At 40.4% G+C, this 22,287-nt stretch overlaps 2 protein-coding genes across 2 annotated transcripts in view; both read right to left on the reverse strand.

Annotated features, from left to right (window-relative positions):
- LOC144515743 (alpha-2-macroglobulin-like) lies at positions 1 to 17,927 on the reverse strand. The gene is given in 37 exon segments (XM_078246828.1): positions 1 to 151; positions 841 to 882; positions 998 to 1,103; positions 1,187 to 1,255; positions 2,440 to 2,530; positions 2,734 to 2,852; positions 2,980 to 3,192; positions 3,687 to 3,874; positions 3,973 to 4,132; positions 5,598 to 5,672; positions 6,626 to 6,782; positions 6,954 to 7,029; positions 7,445 to 7,621; positions 7,917 to 8,000; positions 8,239 to 8,290; positions 8,388 to 8,509; positions 8,641 to 8,767; positions 9,983 to 10,208; positions 10,678 to 10,819; positions 11,157 to 11,217; positions 11,220 to 11,285; positions 11,388 to 11,534; positions 11,967 to 12,116; positions 12,919 to 13,064; positions 13,161 to 13,224; positions 13,947 to 14,171; positions 14,396 to 14,563; positions 14,660 to 14,769; positions 14,897 to 15,014; positions 15,295 to 15,445; positions 15,541 to 15,625; positions 15,699 to 15,864; positions 16,218 to 16,238; positions 16,636 to 16,688; positions 17,094 to 17,250; positions 17,510 to 17,690; positions 17,842 to 17,927. Coding segments are annotated over 37 exon segments (4,386 nt in total). The 3' UTR covers positions 1 to 146.
- Positions 17,928 to 20,943: 3,016 nt separating this feature from the next.
- Positions 20,944 to 22,287, reverse strand: part of LOC144515742 (alpha-2-macroglobulin-like) — a 38,062-nt gene continuing 36,718 nt past the window's right edge. Inside the window, exons 36-37 of the mRNA XM_078246827.1 lie at positions 22,111 to 22,152; positions 20,944 to 21,118 (exon numbers count right to left, since the gene is read on the reverse strand). Coding sequence (XP_078102953.1) covers positions 21,114 to 21,118; positions 22,111 to 22,152 — 47 coding nt within the window. The 3' untranslated portion in view covers positions 20,944 to 21,113. The remainder of the gene's footprint in view (positions 21,119 to 22,110; positions 22,153 to 22,287) is intronic.

A 22,287-nucleotide genomic window follows, 5' to 3' on the forward strand; every position in this document is an offset into this window, starting at 1 on the left:
TTATCCATTATGCATGCATTTCACTTCAGACACAGTAGTTACACAGCTGTCAGGGGTTATGGCAGAATACTAACAAGGAAATGCAAACAGACATGGAGTACATAATATGCATCTTCTGGACGACTCAAGGACTGACCAGATGCTCTTCAAGCTGCAAAATAAAAAAATAAAAATAGAAGTGATGAAATGGACTCAGCTTACATGGGGTGCACACTCTACTGGCTGAGCTAGAGGTCGCCCCACATAAGACAAGAGATCTCCCCTCTTTTGTCCATTTCTCCCGTCTAGCAGTTCCATCGTTTAGGGGAGTTGGTGTCACATTTAAATCAGCCAAACATCAACTATCGAGACAGCATGTCACCAGGGGAACAGCTGATAACACTGCTTCTTGGAAACGGGAGCTACAGCTCAGAGTATTCCTTAGTAACACTATTCTCTTGATAAGGAAAAAGAGGGCAGATGTAACAGTTGAGAAAAATTCAAAAGTATCCTTCTGACTCTGCCATTTTTGACCAGCTGACAGTTTGCAACTGTCTTAACCAGCTGACTTCGCTACGAGCTAATTGGCGTTCAAACAGGTGATGTGCCTTACGTTCTAAAACCAGCCAATGGCGACTCGACAAGCCGAGTTGCAGGCGTCACCATCAGACTGCTGCAATGTTCTAAAATGTTTTTTCCTCGTTGCAAATCTTTGGTGTGAGCTGGGTTTTACAGTCTACACTAGTTGTATGCTTCATTTGGTCTTAGGTTACAAAATTGGCACTTTTACAATCTTTTAAACAATTCCAATTTACATTTATATACGTTATAGTGCTTCTGTATGTTATCATAGTTTGTTACCTGCAACACAAGGGTGGATGTATTCTGTATCAGACTGGTCACCTTAAGGGAAAAAGTAGAAAAGATTGGAAAACAGAGTCAAAGTTGCATGTGTTCAATAGCCCATCATATTTAACATACTACTATAAATGACTATTCTGATAAGCGTTCAGGTTACTTGGCTGGTAGTAGTCGTAGATCTTGACCACGGCTGGCTTCAGGTTCTGCACTTGGTGCTCCTGTATGAGCTTTAGTCTGTGGTTGATGCCTATGTCCTTCGGTAACTGTTGGAAGAAAAACAGACAACATGATCAGTAACAAATCTGGAGAGCATCATCTCTTGTTTGTCACTTTAAATCCCTCTCACCTCCCGTATGTACACCAGAACATGATCCTCCTTTTGTTCAACACGATCCACCAGCAGGGCACGTTTGAGCTGTGAGGAGACATTAATCAGCTGTTATCATGACAACAACAACTGACAAAAATACTCCTCAGTTTAAACGTACAATGTAACTTTCTGCCACTAGGGGTCTCTCCAAATCAATGGATGGTAAACAGACTTGATGACGTTGGGAAGTTGCGTGGTATTATGGAAGTTGTAGTTTAGTGTTCAACACCATTGCTGATTAGAATGCATTTGTTCAAGGACGAGTTAACGTGAATAAACTTGAATGCGTTAAGTTTAGTAATGTTTATTTATGTTAATCTAATAAAATAGCTGCAGTTCCAACATAATGAATGTTTTTCTTGATTTTTATATTGGTAGCTGACCAGTTAGCTAGTGAGCCAGCAAGCTAACATTAGCCAGCAGCTAAAACAAATTTCACATGTCCAGGTCACCTTTTTGACGGTTTAAAAACCAGGCTTGGTTGTCAGGGTTTGTTGTAACGCTAGCTAGCTAGCTACTCAACGAGGCTGAGAGACGGGTGTGGATGGGTATTGCCAGGGGGAAATCTCCAGGACGGTGAGGACGTTCGATGGCTGTTGTGCAGCAGCACAACATCTCCCAGGTGCCCGGAATGATTCCCGCCCTCTTCACTTTTCTGTCATCTTAACTTTTCGTTTTGGTGCTTAACCCACCTTTTGTCGGGTTAATTTAGCTAACCCGAAAGACCGCTAAACGCAAAGGGGGGGATAAACTCGGCAGGGATGAGATTTTCGGCACGGACACCGGTAGCGCTAACGGAGACGTGGCTAACGCTATGGATGGCCGCTGTTGTGACTCAGGTGCTGGGTCTGATATGGTCCGTTTCCCCGACACTTCATTAAGCTGCCGTTAGCCTCGTAAGCGCCAGGCACTGGAGTTAAGTGCTGGCCGGGTGGATGGCTGCTAGCTGACTGGGGGCTAACGGTACCTAGCTAGCCATATGTCCTGGGGCTGTTGTCAGCTGTCATCCCGACTGAGTCTCTCTATCATCTGGGTGCCAGTGTTCTGACGGAAGTTACAAGTAACTAGACGGTGAAAGGTTATGATGCCACTGACGGAAGGAAACGACCGTGTCTGAAAATAAAACCGATTTATCTGGGTTTGAAATTTGGTGGAAATATTCTCACAGGTATGGTTGTTTAGACATTTTAATACTTATTGTACCTTTAAAAGTTACTGTAATCACTCACCATGTTCAAAGACTCTGGGTCTGGGACAAATCCAGAGAGCATTTTGATATCCAGGATAACCATGTTTGTACTGGACTCCTTTCCACTATATCTGTAATGCAAGTACCATAAAAATAAGATGGTAGATGGAGCCCTTCCAAAGCACCAGATAGACGTTTTAACTACCAAGTTGTAAACATTTCTCCCCTGTCCATCCACCAACAGTTCTATAGTTCAAGCTGGTAGATGCAGAGGATTATTTGCCAAAAACTTCAGTATTTGTCCATGTCGTGGATCTGCTTGTTGATTACTTACAGGGACGTTAGGTTCAGACTGAGTTTGGGTCTTTTGCTGGTGCAGTCGGCCTCTGGTTTGACCTTAACACTGAGAGTGGTAACATCAGCAGGAGTTGGGATGTTATAGACAACAGAAATCTAAACAAGGAAAGTAAATATTCATAAAAAAAAGTGAAGAATCTCAAAAATTCTATTTGTTCAAGTTGGTTCAAATGTACAGTATGAAGCATCAGGATTGGTGGTTTATGTACATCAAACCACTGACCTGTATTGCAGCACATGCAGTGCCCTTCACCTCCAGGCTGTACTTTCCCGTCACGTCCTGCAGCCGCTTCTCCTGGTAGAGCAGTTTGTTGTTCCGATTCACATCAAACATCAGCTGGCCACTGGGAGACTGGACCGTCACTGTGCTTGAACCCTCTGGACTGAACACCAGAGTGGAGTAGAGAGCCAGAGCCTGAAGAGCCACCACGGTGTCCTACAACACACACAAGAAAATACCTAATACTTATGTGCTTACATTTATACAAATGTAAATGTTCTTTTGTTTACACCTGTAGCAGCTTTCATATGTAGGAGTTCACTTTTATCAATTTCAGGTCTCTCCAATTGTTGATTTTCATACAGAAACCAATTAAGAAAATAACCATTTAAAATAGTATAAACATTTTATTTGTAGTTAATGGGATAAAAACAATGCTGTTCTTGGTATGGTATAATTGACACTGCTCATATCGGGCAATGTTGCTGTCCTGTGAGAACTATGTCTAAATAATGCGAGTTTCAATTAAAGAATTTGAAAGAAACTGAAGGCTTTAGTTTTTTTTTTCTTGTGGCATGCTATTGTTCACAGGATAACGGACTGTCAGACAAATACATTTTTAAATAACTTTGTTGGTGCATCTTATTTGTCCCAGAAGAGATTACTGTACGTTTGACTCAAAGTCCAGCTCAAGCCTGTCTGGACTGTACCTGTGTGGAGGAGAATCCTCCATAATAGTTCTGCTGGCTAGTCAGCCATCTAACGATGCGGCTGGCGCAGCCCAGGTCTTCAACAGTCGGAGAGGCACTGAGTTTAGCCAGCAGCACGTAGGAGCTGATCTCCACAGACAGAGAGGCTGACGTTTCTGTTGCTGTCTGAGACCAGTGGAGGAAACCTCCTAAAAAAACCAGCCATCCACAAAGAGACAAACAGGTACAGGGTAAGCTTCGTCACAGTTATGAAGCCAGAATGATTTCCTGTAGGAGGACGACTCACCTTCTTGTAATACAACAGTGTCTAGGTGCTTCAGTAGGTGAGCACGGGTCTCCATGTCTCCTGCCAGGGTGAAGACGTACGCCAGCAGAGCTGTGGCGTAGGTGTTGCTGAGGTCACTGATGGACTCCTTGAGGCAAGACAAGCTAGCATGCACAGGATCCTAGAACAGATTAAAAGAATACATTGTCTTTCGCTGCTGTGTTTCTGTCCCCCAGAGTCAGAACTAAACAGGGGGACGCAGCGTTCGGTTTTAACGCTCCACATATCTGGAACAAACTCCCAGAAAACTGCAGGTGTGCCGCAACTGTTCTTTTAAAGCAAGGCTGATGACCTCTTTTTGATGCTGCCTCTTTAAATAATTGTTCACTTCTTATACTGCACTGTAACTTCTATTGTTGTATTTTACGTTTATATTTTTAATTGCTACTGAAGTTGCATTGTTGAAAATTGGAACTGTATGACAATGTGAGCATTTACTCCTTATTAAATGCTCCTTTGGGGCCCCTGGTTAGCTCCCCTGGTAGTGCAGGCACCCATATAGAGAGGTTCACTCCTCGACACAGCGGCCGCAGGTGCGATTCCGACCTGCAGCCCTTTGCTGCGTGTCATTCCCCTGCTCTCTCCACTTTCAAGTGTAAACTTTCCTATACAAATAAAGGCCTAAAATTCCCCAAAAAGAAAAAAACCATTTTAAATGCTCCTTTGCTCAGCTTTTTGAAAAAGAGACCTTTTATGATAGACAGTTTCATTCATCACTACAACCTAATACTGGGGTTTCCTGCCTGTACTCAACTAAATGGGTATTTCTACTAAAGTGGCATCAAGCGGTGAGGTTGCAGCAACCAACTGAATACGCCTCCGCTGACCCCCTTCTGTCCAAGCGTGTAGAAGAACCTACAGTGGCCTTCACTTCAATGTAAAAACACGAAAGGCCCTCTCTAAAGCCAGTGTTTGGTTTGTCCGTTCTGGGAAACATGGCGGTGCAACATGGCGGGCCCCGTGGCAGGGGACCCTGTCACTACCCAATGTGAATCGAGTGCAAATGTGAATTGCTCATGCTCAGATTTAAACGGTTTACGGCATAACGTGTCATACTTAAATTTGTGAAATCCATAAAATAATAAACTCTCATTACAAACAACAGAAGATGGAAATCATTTCAAAAACATTTTAGCTATCTATGATTGTTTGATTGCTAACGTTAGCTCAAAACGCCATTCAAGTGACAGCCTTTGTTGTGTTTGATTGCCAACACTACAGAAGTCTCTCATTAGCTGGTTCTCATAGACTACTCGTTGCAAAGTGACGCATGTGCAACTCACATCTGCACTCGACTCACATCGGGTAGTGACCGACCCACTCCTAATGTAGATATGAAGGGCTCATTCTAATCAAACGAAAACATCAATTCTGTTTCAGGTGATTATACACTAATGAAAACATTTCTGCCAATAGACCCCCCCCCCACATCCTCCACACTGGTCCTTTAAAACCGTAAAAAACATATTGTTATGTTTACAACTACAGTTCAGAATCTTTGGTGCTATGCCATAAATATTTCAATTCAAATGAATGCTAATGCATCTTACGTACATATACATTCATATTACAAATAATCAACTTACATTTATGGAAGTATTCATCTCCAAGAAGGCAGCAGTGATGTAGGCACTGAGAGTAACTTCATCAGACACACCACCCTGTAAAGAGGAAGCATAAGTAATTAGTGATCTAGTCTGACTCACTGGATGCAGAATGTAGGCCTGTCATTGGCCGTGTATTTCAAACAGTAGTCGCATCCACAACTGTTCATTCTAGCATCTTTTTGGGCCCTCGGTACTCAGTCCCCTTTGGTTAGTATTAGGATTCCCTGGTTGGTATAATGGAGTCCTAATAGATTTAACTGACCACCTCCACCATAATTCTAACCATAAACTCTCAGCTCATAACCTCACACAAAATGACTGATCAGATGGTTTACTATGTAGGTATAAGACTCGATTCAAAGACAAGTCACTTTTGGATGGAAATCCTTTCAATACATAGGGGGCTCAAATTTGGTAGTTTACCAGATGTGACACTTTGGTAAAAAGAAACCTTTATTTAATAAAATGAAAGGAGAGATGGGTAAATGTATTTAGTATATTAGTAAATATGCACAATTTGTATATTAAAAATATATTATTACACATACATATTTGTATATAGGTCTACGTATATACAGACATAGATCACTGGACCGCCCCACTCAAGTAGACTTAAGTCTTCTTAAGCATTTGTGAAACAGGACATCGCCACTCTTTCCAAAAGCGTGTCCGTTGGAAATTGCAAATACATTTGTGAGTCCCACAGGGTTCTCGCATGCATGAGTCACAATTATGGCATTTGTTTTGATAAGTGAAGACTGTTGAAATTAATCTATGGAGGGAATTATCTCATATTGCAATTTTTTGCTTTTGTGTTGCAAATTTCGTGAAGTGGGCCCCAGGCTGGCATTTGTTACTACTGAGATATGAATGAAAGTCCTGATGGTGCATTTCCATTTAACACCTGCTACAGCAAAAGTGTCATTTAGTAAAATTAACATACTGACCTTTAGTTTCAGTTATCAGTCATTGTTATACAAACTCTAGTAAAGAGAGACCGTAATTACCTTCATTATGTTGTGGAAGAGCTTTCCTGACTGTTCAAAACAGCCATTTTTTCGTTGTTTACTTTTCAGCCAAGTCACGGACGCTTCAATGTTCGCTGGGTCAATGTAGATGAAAGACTGTGCTTTGGCAAACGATCTCAACACAAATGCAGTCAGCCTGAGGATATTAAAACAAAAGTTAGACAGAAAAAAGACTAGAGGAAGCACTTATGATCCGTTTAATGGCTCACAATAGTCATCTACTCTACAAGTATAAACTGTGCGTCATGGTAAATGTAAATATATAATTAATTATTCTTTGTGGATGATTGACCAGTAATGGTCTCACCAAGTGTTCCCAGGTCCTGCTCCAAATGTGCTGTAAGCACCGTCCTTGTCTTTGTAATTTAGCTGTCTCTGGTAGCCTGTAGAACCATAGAAACACATTTATTAGGGCATTTACAGATTTGATTTCTGATAAGCTTATGATTTTGGGTGAATTTATTTAAAACAGCTCTGTAAGTGTGAATGTACAGATGTAAAAAAAACAAAAAAAACATTTGGTGCCTTTACTGGACAGCTGACGTAAAAAGATGACAAGAAATTAGGGGAGAGGTCACCCTGGTGGCCTAGAAGTTAGGGTGGGGGCTTGTTGTCAGCACCATAACCCAGAGGCCAGCAGGGTGCCCCTGATCTGTAGTCTCTAATATGAATGACGAGCACTATCAAGCGATTATGCACGCCGATTATTATATTTTGTGCAACCAGCGCCAGAATGTAGCAGACGGTAGATTTTGGCATACGTGTTCTTTTAGCTACCAAAGATAAACAGAGACTCACCACTGGTCAGGAAGTTGGTAGCCTTTTCCCTGATGGCTGGGGTCAGCTGCTGTGTGTTTCTCAGGTACTCGAGGATGTAGATGTTTGGGGCAAGGAGCGCCATGTTCTGCTCACCACATCCATACGGCATCTGCAGCAGCCCATCCAGGTTCTTCAGAGCCCGGCCCAGAATGTCACCTGCCCAAAAAGCACGGATTCACTGAGACCGAACACGTAACTAACCTGACCTTTACTTTCTACTGGAGCTTGAAAGACAAACTGTATGTTGTTATACCACCTTTTGTTAATACCGACAGAAACTAATTTAATATGTTGAAAGTATAAATGCACTTTGTATTTTGACTTCACATTGTTCAATTGATTCATTTTCATTCTAACCACAGATTTTTATTTTTGATGGAAGCCTGCTCCCTTCCTAGAACTTTCTTGATTAAAGCAAATCTTAATTAAAATTAATTTTCTACTAATTTACCAAGGACTGATACTGAAGCACGGGCAGATCCATCAATCATGTTCTTAGGGAGTTGTATGTCCATTTTCTCTGTCAAAGCTTGCCCTGTGAACAGAGAGAGAGAGCACAAACACTCAGTATTAAACCAAAGATGTCTTTTAGATTAAACGGACAGTTTGTGGATCATGTATTGAAACAGGTCAGACTGGATTAAGATCAGTCACAAAAAAAAAAAAAAATTAGTGAATGTCTCCATTACATTTTTTAACAGTCATCTACTCAACTTCCAGTATTTGTCTTTTCACATGTTTGATGGGCCATGCCTGGTGTAAACCGTACTGACCTTTTGGGCAGAGCAGCCAGTTGTAGGTCTTTGTCATCTCAGTTCCCTCAGCCTGAGAGGGAAAGAAATAATGTGAGTGAAACAGAGTTTCCATTTGGTTAATGAATAAACATGTTTTCCCTTTGTCATCTTGTTTTTAAGGTACCAACCTTTACTATGAGAGGTCGTGTGACCACGTCAATTCGTCCCCTTTCAGGCACGCTCACAATCTCATTGTTGCATGAAATTTCGGATTTCACGGCCTCAGCACTCACTGACACATTTACAACTCCTAAAAAGAACAAAAAGTTTGAAACTTGATTCAGAACAACATTTTATCACCAAGGTGGATCGCACTGATTTAACAGATCAAAGAGGGCTCCTCCACCTCAACAGCTTTGTGGATAAAAGCTTGACTCTCACCTAAGGCTGAGGGGGCCATGGTCCAGCTGAGGGTCTTGCGCTCACTGCCACACAGACAGGATGTGTACTGGTCACCAGAGAGGGGGGTGAGGGTGTAATCTAAGGAGGGGGTTGGAGTCACAGTGACCTGTTCAAGAGACAGAATAATATATTTTAAAACTGGAGATTTATGGCAAATGCAAAAAAACTGTTCAAACTGCAACACAATGCTGCAGCATTTAACCTTTCCCCGGTACATCTTGCAACTGTTTTTGTTCCAAATAAAAAGGAGACATCTTATTATCAAGCAGTTTGAAGACTGGAATAATCCTAATTTTTCTTAATTAAGTCAAATATTTACTTGAACCTTGGTGAGTGAGTTGATAGGACTGGGTAGAGAGGTGGGTGAAGTTAAACAGCAATCAATTACAGGTTTCAAGTGTTTCAAAAAGGTGCCTTTGATTCCACATTGAAAAAGGGACTGGCTAAAGTCATTAATACAATCATAATCATTTTATTTATATAGCACTTTTCAAGCATTAAGCACAAAGTGCTTTCCAGATTAAAAGATTTACAGGATATGAATTCGGAATTAGAAACCAATGTAAGTCCATCTACACCGACAGACTGGTTGGTGGAATAGCTAAACAATTTTGATCAGCTGATCATAGGGGCTTGGCTGGGCTATAAGGGGTTAAAAACTCTTTAATGTAATCTGGGGCAAGACCTTGTATGTAATTATTACAATTTTAAAATGTAGTAAAATGTATTAATGGGCAACCAGTGCAGTGATGCAATCTGTTTAATGAGGAAAAACCAGTTGTCTTTAGTTTCAACTCATAAGTATGTTGTGCGGATTGGATTCATACATGTATACACAGTACATACATTCTGTCCTGTTATTTATGAGCTTTATTTTTTCTTCCAGATAATACAAATCAAAAGGAAAAAACTAATAGCACAAAACAACCAGTGAAGTATTGATTTATCAAATGATCACAGGTATCACAAAACCATAAACTGCATTAATATTGGATGAGTTTCCATCTAATTCAGTACATTTCCACCACAGGATGATTTGGGGTGATCCCTTAACTTTTCATCTAGAGCCATCATCAGGTAAATTGTATATATAAAAGTAAATCACTTTGCCAAGTACTTAGCTTTACGACCAAAATTACCTGCAGACCAATCACCATCTGACTGTACTTTGTTTTGTGTTAATTAGCTAATTTTAGATGCCAACACACTAAAGGTGGGGGAAATGGCAAACATGACACCTGCTAAACACCAGCATGTTAGCATAGCAGGAATGTTAGCATGCTAACATTAGCATTTAGCTCATGTAAAAAAAATGAATTACCATGATGCAGCTGGTCAGGTAGTTGAAGGTGGTTGCCTTCAGTTCAAAGTGCTCCCCCCGGATGATGGAGTAGGGCAGGCTGAGCTCCAGGAAGAAGGGCTGGAAGACGGTGATGTTTTCACGTGGAGCCAAGCCGAAACCCTGAGGGGACAGACAGAAAGCCTCCGTCTCCCAGGTAGTGATGGTGTCCGGGACAGTGAGGGACACATCCTTCGTTCCAGACTCTCTGGATCAGAAGACACAGACGCATACGGTGAACTTGAACATACTCACATGAGTCAGATTAATCAAAAAACAACAATGTGAGTAGATTACTAATGTGAAGACTTAATTGCAGTAACACCACCACATTGTAGTTACTGTTACCTAAAAATAATGTGGAAATGTGAAATAGTTTCATATGCTGCATCCTTGAGATCTCAGAAACTCAAATAAATGCAGTTATACTGGGTTTAATGTGTACTCTAGCCCAAAAAGACCATTCCCCATACACAATTTTAAAAGAAAATTGCCTGTAAAATGACACATTACGCTAAAATAAAAAGGAGCAGTGCCAGTAAATTAGTTTCATGCCATTCATGTGTGGAGGGAGACAGCAGGAAGTCAGAGAGAGACTCGGGTGCACACACACACACACACACAAATGCCCTCAAACACATATATGACTATCAAAACCCTCTGTGGCAAAAACTCACCCAACTTCCACCAGGTCCCATATCCAGGTCTCAGGGAAGAAAGTGCGGACTGTCACTAATGGCGAAATACCAGGAGATGGCATAGAAGGAGCCCCAGCAGCTTCAACAGGGTGTCTGCCTGCCAATAAGGTTTCAATTTTGGCTATGGTAGGAAGAAAGTAGAAAATATTCCATTAGTTATTGATCCCAAAAAAAAGGGAAATAATGGTGTTGCAGCAGAAAATACCAGACACATACAGAGTAAACATTAAATAGGAGAAAAAAATACACATGAAATAATAGAATACTACGAGCAATATTTAAAATGTATACAATTTGGAAAATGAAATTTACAACTGTTTCAATAGATAAACTTAATGTGCAAGTTGGGGAGTAAAAATGTACAACTGTTTCACTAGTAAAAATCACATTAGGTAAAAATCAAAGCAATGACACATTGACCGGTTTTAATGAGGTAGTAAATATTCAGCATGTGTCACCTGGAGCAAAAAGAAAGTCACCATAGCCACCATAGCCACCATAGCCCCGGTGGTATTCTCTTCTCCCTTGTATTTGAGGCATGAAGGCTCTCTGATATCCACGTTTGTTGCCATCTTCATCCCTACATTCTAGATAATCCAACAAACAGACATCACTGAAAAGTTGATAAATGTGCAACAATAACTTTAGTACCGTTTTTAATTTTGTACGCTCATTTGTGCAGGAAGTACCTGGAAAACTGTATAGGCATCAGCTCTCCCATCACGATGGGGGTATGGAAAAACGGTTCTTCTCGGTCTCACAGGCAAACATTCTACACGATCTTCAACGTCATATGGAATATAGGACAATTTTGTGACAGGCAACAATTGAAATATCTGAAAAGAAAGGTTTGGTTCAAAGTTATAAACTGACAATATTTGATGTTCTATGAAGATCTGACAATTGGGAAACACTTGGACACTAAGGCCTACTCTATCTTGAAATGTGGATGTAAAGTATATTGTCAAATCATTGCCTTTATCCATAAGGCAGATTCTTCGAGGGATACATCTCATATATGATCATAACCTTATACTAAAGCATTTTCATAACAGTATGCTTAAAACTGGGTAAAAAGAACAATCAGCATTGAGCTGCATTGCACACTTGATAACTATGTACAACTGGTAGAGAGAAAAGGAAGAAAGATTAACCATGGCACAAGTAGATAACAGCAGAGTAAAAATGGATGATGATAAATGTGCAAAAGATCATGCAGAGGTCACAAATTATGTATGCATATAGTTTTGGTTGATTCCAGTAGTTACCTTGTCTGCATCCAGAGTCTTCCCTGGCTCCTTGATGAGGACGCTCTGGTCAACAGCACTCACACCACACAGAGATTCTGGCTGGGCGGTAACCTGCATGATGGTCTCCTCTCCTGGGACAGCCGAGGACGGAGAAAACTCCAGCGACACCTGGCACAATCAGAAAAGACACATTGCACCATCTGGACTTTAGTGGTAGATGAGAACCTGGGATCTTTTCAACCTGACCAGATTGATTTTTAAATCAGGCCAGTCAGTCAATCAAGGCCTGTTCTTAAAAGATTGTTTTTTTTTAAATTGTATTTGATTGTAGGAAATTGGGGAGAGACAGAGGGAATGACATGCAGCAAAGGGCCACAGGTCGACTTAACCCGGACCACTACCAAGGACTCAGCCTACATGGGGCACATACTCCACCGGGTGAGCTGGAGGTTGCCTGATCAGAAGAGATTTTTGATGAAACCACTGACCTTTTCTTTGAGCCGACATCCTTATGTTGGTGGTCGGAAGTGCCTAGCAGGGAAATTGCCTCACGCCAGGCCCACACAGCGATTTCACTAGAAAGCATTTTCCTGTCAGTGGAAGGGCCACATGGCAGTTGGTCCTGTCGACGCTTAATTGCTCATAATTTATCTAATGTGATTTTGGGGTTATGATATTATTGTCAGTCCGCATTCGCTGCTCTGCTAAGGTTGGTGCTTCCTTTCGAGGAGTGACAGAGTCAGAGCCTAGAGGCCAAAAATCAATTCTGCATTTATTAAACTTTTACATAAATAATCCATTCCACCTCAATTGGCTGACATGACATCAGACAAGGGAAATGCTTAATGCATAAATAATCTTGTGTTATACATGCTGTATTGATGTTTTGTAAAAACTAACACTTTGATTCTGCACCTAAAATCTGACAAGAACAGCCTTTGCCACATGTCTTAGTTCTTCTCAGGCTGACCTTGTGACTGAAGCATTGCTCAGTAGAGAAGTCAGCGCTGTTGGCGATCACAGTCTCACTGGGGAGGATGGCGTAAGCCACAACCTGGACGTCTGGTGCCATGTCTGGAGACACTGTCAGCTTAAAGGACACCTCGCCCTCATTCACTGAAACAACATGAACAACAATCATCACTCACATGCCTCCACAGATCAATGGATGCCAATTCAAAGGATCATTTTAAGACCAGTTACTTCGCTCACCCAATTTATCTTCGACTACCACCTGTTCAACTCCTTGTAAAACAATGGCTCCTCTTGCTAAGACCTGGAAAATTTGAAATAAAAACAAATGAGTAAGGCAACATGCCCTGCCAGCTGTGAGGTTCTGTCATGCGATCAAGTACATAGTGGAATATGTTTATATGGTTCATGTCAAAAAGTTTTCCATTGAAGTTGCAGTTGAAAAAAGGAGTTATTCAAAGGCAACATCAACATATCCAGAGCAGGATATTTAATAAGATACTCAGTAAAATGTATTAAAAAAATGTTACCTTGCATAAGTCAGCATTGGTTGGGGCTGAAGACTACAAGTTTGAACATAAGTCTGGGGGGTGTGGAACCCATCAGCTACATTAGCCACTACTAGCATGACACACCCGAATGTCCGACCACACTTTCAGTGGTTGAGTTGCATTATGCATCGATTTTGATCCTTTTCCCTAAACAGTCATTTGTGATTCTCCAGTGGCTTAATCACACAGACTGGATATTTAACTTGACTCGCTCTGTTTTTAATATTTGGATGAAGGTAGTGGATACTCACATCTGGAATTTCTTTTGCAGATTTCTTTTACAGCGTTTCCAGTACAGTGCTTGTAACGGTAAACAGGGTTGGCCCTAATGTTAGCTGTCAAACTCTAATTCTCAATGTTGTCAATGCTTAAATGTTAACATGTAGCAAAACATCTCCTGGGTAGTGATGGAAAGGAAAAACACCTTCCCATGTCCATGTCTCTGGAAGTGGTGAGAGGAAAATAGTTCACTCACCAGATACATCACATCCACAAAGCCCTGGGCCTCTCCAACTACGGTGTATTGGATGGAAATATCTTCTTCTTTGTCACATGAAAGTGGTTCATCCTTCTTCACGGCCAGGAAGCTGACTGTTTTAGTATCAGGAGAAGAAAGTGTGGCCAAAGACACCGTTTGATCGTTAGAATCATAGTATGGCGTTCTGTAAGGAGGGTAGCCCAGTGTCGGTGTGTCGCTAACCTAGAGAGCAGAGAAAAAAAAACAAAAACACTATAAATGAGATCATGGCAGATGAAGTAGAAGAAACCTTCAGTTTTTACAGCCATAACAATTTTTTAGGTATAGACCGATCGTTCCTATATGGCACCTTGGTCAGTTGCAGCATATTGACAAACCATTTGATTTGGACTGTGTTAAACTTGTTGACAACTGTTGGATTACAGATTGTAGTTTCTACTTCTTACTTGCAAGTGGATGTCCCCTTCAAAGTTAGCTGTGCTAACTGAGAAAGTGGCGACACCATCACTGTCGGTTGTGAGGTTCTGTAACCAACGCGATGACCACCTTTCACCCTCAAACAGGAACACCGGCATGTCAGGAATGGGTGTATTATTGTAATAAACTGCTTTAACCTGTTGGAAGCACAACATTGTATCACCAAGAATGCACACTGCTTCAGTTGCTGTGTATAGAATCACATTGAAGAAGTGAAGACCAAATGCACTTACTTTTCCTTCCACATTTGATCCTTTGTTATAAATCTTGGGAGTGTCAGTGAAAGACAGCTTTCCAACAACATATGAAATCACCGTAGTCTTCTCTTGCGAGCGTGAAATACCTGTACAAGAAGTCTTCATGTTACAACAATGTGTACCCCATATTGTTTCAATACATGGCATAGTAATTTTGTTATTATAGTCCTACTAACTTTTTAAAATATAAGTACAATATATGTTATGACTTGCCTGTCCCCTCCTCTTCCATATTTGCACTGAGTTGCAGTACATCTTGCAGCACCTTTTGCGCAATTTTTGTGAAAGTTGACATTGTGAAGATAAAAGTGGCACAGCCTCTCTTGGCCATCTAAAAAGATGAAAAATACAATGAAAAAGTGAACATTTCAAACTTTCCACACGGCATGCCTTTATTACTTCTTAAAAAAACACATTTAACTGTCAAATCTTTATATCCAACTACTATCTCCATTATATAAAAATCAACTTTTAAGCTCCTCAATTTGTACATTAGACTAACGAGACAGACGACAATATGTAGTCTTAAATGTGCACAGTGTACATTCTGTAGGAGGATATGTAAGGTCTATGCACCTTGCTTCATGAGACTGTCACCATAGCTACTGTACCTGCTTTGTCTCCTCGTAGCAAGGCATCGGGATTTCAGGGATTCCCTCTGGATGTTCAGGGGTGATTACAAGGGGTATACCAACATAGGCATCTAAAGGTCGGCACACCTTAAAGTGAACACTGCCTGGCACAGGCTGGCCGTATGTATACCTAAATGAAAAAAAAAATATTGAACAGAAACCATTCCCTAAACTAGACTTATTTTAGCTTATTTAAGAGTAATGAGTGAAATAGCTTTTACTTACGTTGCACACACTTCAGCCTTGATTTCTTCCTGATTAATACTTACTTCATCAGCGGCATTTATTTGTAGGTCAAATTTAGGCAAAACTGGGGACAAAGATTATTAGCATTTTGCTTCATTAAACATATGGATGGTAAATAAAAAATAAAACTAACTTACCGTATTTTTCCACCTTGAAGCTGTGTTGTATTTGAGCTAACCCAATCGACACAGTAACTTGGTAGGCTCCTTCACGGGCCTCAGAGTTCAAGGTGTAAGAAAGCTGCAATATCTTACTATTGGAGGTTTCATTCAGCCACTGTCCAATCTTGTTACTGTTAGAATCCTGTTAAGTGAAGTAAATGGGAAGAACATGTGACAATAGGAAACTTGTGAATACAAGAAGAGACATTTCTTCAACAAGATGGCAGATAAAACTGGGCCATGGTGTAAAATTATAGCACATGCAAATATCAGTGCCCAGTTACAGATATATTGGTCTTAGTCTATAATGGGCATTTGTACAGAATTTGCTGCAAAAGCAGATACATATTTGTCTGCTAAAGCAAATTTTATGTAGTATGACAAATCCATCTTAACTTTTGGTCCACTTACTAGCTAGTCTTGGAGTTTGTGCAATGCAAAATTATGTCCCTTTGTTTAATATACCCATTGTGTTAGTGTGGATGTTACTCTTACCTCAATATTGATTATATTGTACTGTAAAGAAAGAAAGATTTGTTAAAGCACAAGCTGCTTTGTATTCCTGATCAGTGTCATGAGTTAAAGACTTGAGCCATTATATTTATTCTGATTTATAGTTTCTGGAGAAAAGAAATACAGTTCTATTGTAATCTTTAGTATAGATTCCACTAGTATTTCCAATTAAATGGGATAATGTGTGACAAAATGAGAAACACGTGCTGGAATGGATTTATTACTGGGTCAGCAACCTTCAACCACAGCCCCTTTAGGTAAACTACCAAGCTGCTTTGTACTACTGACCCAGCGCTTCACCAGGAGCTCATATTCTGGTTCAATCAAAACTAAAACTGTATCACTGATATACGGTTTATGAAAGAGACCTAAAGAAAGCAAAGACTGTTCAAACACTCACCAGCTGATTGACAGGTCTTAACTTGGTATCCAGTGTGATGACTCTGAAATGCACTGAGAGACATGCAGAGAGATTACATCAAGACTTTACAGCTCTTCTACAGCAGTGTTAAACATCCTAACAGGCCAGTGATTGGTCTTCTGTTAACTGTTCCACAAATAAAAATAAATTGTTTTCTATTGGTCTTCCCTTTGTTGTCTGGCATAGAACTGCACAAATTGCAAGTAATAAGCGGTAAACGGTCCCAATAGGGAAACCTCACTGTCAACTCAGTCTGCATAATTGGCTATTAACTTTTAGGAATCTGGACACAGCCACACAAGGAAGAAACTTGTCTATACAGTATGGTACCATATTGTGTACTACATCATAGATCTTTGATTTGATGCACAATAACAAAGTGGCAAATATAAAGTAACCAACATAAATCAAGTATAAACCCATCAGCTCAAAATTACCCGTTTGTCCTGGGAGGTAGATTGGTTTATCTGTTTGGATGAATGTCATTGGTCGATAGACTTTGATCTTAACTTTTCGGACTTCTTTAGAGTAGAATGTGTCGCCTCGTACCTCCACCTCAAAGTTCTGCACCACTTCATCCCGCACTAAAGGAACCTGTGACAGAAAGATTTTATAGACACTAAGAGAGCCATTACATCCCATTAAGAAAATGTATAAATATTTAACTGGAGCGTTTTAACAAAACAAAAAAAACATAACAGCAGTTTACACAATTCATTATTCATATTGTGTGTGCTTTCCTTTACATATGTGTCTATGAGTTATGAAATCCCATCAATGTTTTCCCAGCTACATTTTTTTCAACACATTTTGTGGAAATGAGCAAATCAATCAAATCAGGAGAGCTGCTGACCTTAAATTCAGTGCAGGCATGAAATTCTTTACTGGATGTCTTCTTCAGAAGGGTTGTCTTTGCCTCTTGGGACATCAGAGTGACGCTCATTTCCAGAGTCTCGCTGGGCTGCAGGAGACTCGCACAGAATTTGGTCTCAGCTCCAGATTCAAGAATTGCAGGAATGGCTACCATGTACTGCCTACAGCCACAGACAAACATACAGTACATATCTCACTGGATCTGACATGGAAATAACCCCAACCCAGAAGATTATGCAGCATAAAATCCTTAACCATGATCAATTCATTCAACCACAGGCTATTATTTTTTTAACTGTAGAGGTAACTTACGGTCCTGCCACCACTTGGCCCACGCACATCCAGCTCAAGAAGACACACAGTTTCCATGTCCACATCTGAATCCCAGGACGACCCATGACTGAATGAGATGATCATGAGTCAGCATCTGTTTAATAGTCTCTGATAGAGAATCCCACGACCACAATCCCACCCCCACATCCCCTCTATTTTAAGGTAACCTATTCAATCATTTATAGACTTCATGTTGTAGTGTGTAATGCTGACTGCAATTTACAGTTTAAATTTCAAGATTCAAGAATTGCAGGAATGGCTACCATGTACTGCCTACAGCCACAGACAAACATACAGTACATATCTCTGACTGCAATTTACAGTTCAATTAGGCAATGTTTGAAGTCCAGAAAGTTTGTCATTCCAACTATAATAATGTAAATATGAATGTTTTTACTGAATCAGTCTGCGGTACTTCATATCTCATTTCTAAGATATGCAAATCTTAGGAAAAAATAAAATGCAATGTAGTTCCTTGCCGCTGCCCTTTGTTTTGGCCAACAGCAAACCATCCCCAAAAATGTAACAGATTCTGCGTTTAAAAGACCGTCGCAAGAGTCTAGCTCAATGGAGTGAAACAGCCTGGCAGAGAGGATGCACAGGCAGCGATGCAAGGGTAAGCAGAAGCGAGGCAAGCAAGCTGGGATCCAGGCTAGGCTAATGGTACGCGTACACTGGGAAGCATCATTTTCAAGCTTTCCATTCATCCTCTGTGAGCAGCCAGGCAAAGCAACTTTTGAGAATCAGGGCGTCGAGCTGACCTCTCCTCATCTGCATAGTTGTGGTTCCAGGCTACTTATGCAAATCAGGGGTGTCCAACTACTTAACAATTGTTAAATTGTTACAATGCAAGTTAAAAATCTAATTTAAAAATAAACATGCGTTTTGGAATATAGCCTAATGTTGAGCTTCGGCAGTTTTACCTATATGCTAAAATATAGCATGACAAGCCTAGTGACAAATCCATAATCGTAAATCTACTGAAATGGCCACCACACCATAACAGAGGAGTGGGATGTATAAAATGAGAATGCAGAGGTCAAGTGCTGTAAAAAAATCTGTACTTCTGTGCCAAGTGCAAACTTGCACACCTCTTTTTCAAATCATTCTGGAGGGTCATATAAAAATTAGGGTTGTCAATTTAAAAAAAAAAAAAAAGTAATTACATACTCTGATTAATCGCATACATAATTAACGGTGCCTGAACCAATACTTTCTAAGAAAGGAAAAAATAAAATAAAAAAGGGTACTAAACAGTTGGTGACATTAAAGAACGGCTTGTTTATTGCTAAGGCCACATGGTCAAAATTAAATGATTTGATAATGTTTAACAATTTATTTCATTAGTAAATTGCTGTTGAACGACAAAAACAACCAGATGCACCACGAGGCTGTAGTTTACCAGTTTTATTGAACGCACCGGCTGTGTTGTTTCTCCGACGGCAGCTGCAGATTGGTACATCCCGGTGTTGAATCCTCTACAGTAAAACAGTCAAACTTTACACCGTTTAGCGTTAGCTGTCAGCATTTTAACCGTGTTTAATCCAGCTACTAGCTAGCGGTAGGCTAACGTTAGCTGCTGTGGAGTATTGTGTTAACTAGCGTCACATGCAGCGGGGTTTGTGTTTCCTGTAACGTCCGTTTTCGAGCATCAGAGAGAAGCGCAGACATATCAGTGGCACCAGATTTTCGTCTGTATGCAAACGTCAATACGGAATGGATTAATCTGCGGTCATTTTTTTAACGCTTATTTTTTTCTCAGATTAATCAATCTGAATTAACGCTTTATTTTGACAGCCCTAAAAATTATTACTGACGAGGGAGGGTCAAGTCTTTTTAGGTTAGAGGCCACAAAACTCCTCCGGTGGCCCCTTAATTAAATAATGAACATTCCCTTATAAGGATATAGCTGAACCCGAGTTTTCCATATTCCCCCCCCCCCACTAAACTGTAAAATAACAAAAACCCCAAAAGTGAATGCCTTTAATTAACTGAAGGACACGTGTAGCAGCGCCAGGTTTAAATTTCAGCTCAGTGTCTTACCTCTTCCAGACCGCCTACCAGGGTTCGGCTTGCTGAGTTGTCTGATTTGGGTTCAATGCTCCTTTTGGAATTTCAAACCAAGCCAGTCTTCTACATCTGTATATAGATCCCTGTTCATGACAATTCAGAACACCTGCGTCCACCCAGGAGCAATCAAACAATTACCTTAAGTGCTAGAAATGGGTGGGGCTTACACGTCATATTCAGTGAACAGGTAACATCACATAGGCCTACTCCAGACCTGTCCATCTTTATATCAGCAGAATTAATAGGCCTATGTTTTGTAGCTGTCATTGTACAGTAGGGCGAGATAAAGCTTTTATGATAATTTCGCAGTGATTACGTTCTAAAGCACAAATAAATAACAAACACTTCCCAGATGATTTGTGCAGACCCTATCCCTATGGAGTTTTTTGTTTCTTTATAACCAAACAAAAAAAAAAAAAAAGATCCATGCCACGGACCTTATTTTGAAACTTTACCTGTGTGGAGGAGAATCCTCCATAATAGTTCTGCTGGCTAGTCAGCCATCTAACGATGCGGCTGGCGTAGCCCAGGTCTTCAACAGTCGGAGAGGCACTGAGTTTAGCCAGCAGCACGTAGGAGCTGATCTCCACAGACAGAGAGGCTGACGTTTCTGTTGCTGTCTGAGACCAGTGGAGGAAACCTTTGCTATGACAATTTTAAATATTCCCTGTGAAAGAGGGTCTATGCCACGGACCTTATTTTGAAACTTGAACTTGCGTTTCTTTGCAACACTGCAATATCTACAAAAGGCCATTATCGGAGAGTAACGCTGATTGTTGAAGGGCATAAAATAGAAGTGGTAATAAAATACTAGCAGATTTGTAGATTCTCCAAGAGTCTGATATAGTTTAGATATTATCTAAAGAACACTTTTTGCTTTTGTGACCGCATTTCCACACTAAGCTGAGCTGCACAACTTCTGATCTTTGGATAAAACACATACCATAAATACACAGCAGAAAGATTAAACAGTGGAAAAAGTTTAACAAAAGACCAGTTTCAAGCGGGACATTAACGTCACTTTATTTAATTGGCCATTATGCATGTATTTCACTTCAGACACAGTAGTTACACAGCTGTCAGGGGTTATGGCAGAATACTAACAAGGAAATACAAACAGACATGGTGTTAAGTACATAACATCTATCTTCTGGACGACTCGAGGACTGACCACACGCTCTTCAAGCTGCAAAAGAAATAATGAAAAATAAAAATTCATTGCGAAGACTTAAGCCGGTTCATACCAAAGATTTGCAACATTCTGACACCTGACAGTTTACACCAATGCTACTATACGAGACAGTATATCCTCTTCATAGCAACGACTCTGTAGACCTACTTCCATTTGAACTACCAGCTTTTTTTGTAGCTGGATATAGTTTGTAGCTTATGAATGAGGATAGTTAATTTCCAGTAGTGATGAATTGGCAAAAAAAGGGTCAATTTGTTTGCATTTTTTTCTTCAAATTTTTTATTATTGATAGAGCATCTGGAGAATGGCATGACAGGGGGGGGAGATAGAAGTGATGACATGCAGCAAATAGGCCACTGGTTGGATTTGAACGCCGGCCGCTGCCAAGGACTACATGGGGCGCACGCTCTACCGGCTGAGATAGAGTTTAGGGGAGTTGGTGTCACATTTAATCAGCCAAACATTAACTATAGAGACAGCGTGTCACCAGGAGAACGGCTGATGATAACACTGTGCTTCTTGGAAACAGGTGAGCTACAGCTCATAGATATACAGTGTATGTTTCCTTAGTAACACTATTCTCTTGATAAGGGAAAAGAGGGCAGATGTAACAGTTGAGGAAAATTAAAAGTATCCTTCTGACTCTGCCATTTTCGACCAGCTGACAGTTTGTAACTGACTTGACCAGCTGACTTCGCTATGAGCTAATTGGCTGTTCAAACAGGTGACGTGCCTTACGTTCTAAAACCAGCCAATGGCGACTTGACAAGCTGAGTCGCAGGCGTCACCATCCGACTGCTGCAACGTTCTAAAATGTTTTTTCCTCATTGCAAATCTTTGGTGTGAGCTGGGTTTTACAGTCTACACTAGTTGTATGCTTCATTTGGTTTTAGGTTACAAAATTGGCACTTTTACAATCTTTTAAACAATTCCAATTTACATTTATATACGTTATAGTGCTTCTGTATGTTATCATAGTTTGTTACCTGCAACACAAGGGTAGATGTATTCTGTATCAGACTGGTCACCTTAAGGGAAAAAGTAGAAAATGAGTCAAACTTGCATCAAACTTGCATCATGTGTTCAATAGCCCTTAATATTTAACATACTACTATAAATGACTATTCTGATAAGTGTTCAGGTTGTTGTACAGCTACCACGGA

The sequence above is a fragment of the Sander vitreus genome, chromosome 3, assembly GCF_031162955.1.
Source record: "Sander vitreus isolate 19-12246 chromosome 3, sanVit1, whole genome shotgun sequence".
Taxonomy (NCBI): domain Eukaryota; kingdom Metazoa; phylum Chordata; class Actinopteri; order Perciformes; family Percidae; genus Sander; species Sander vitreus.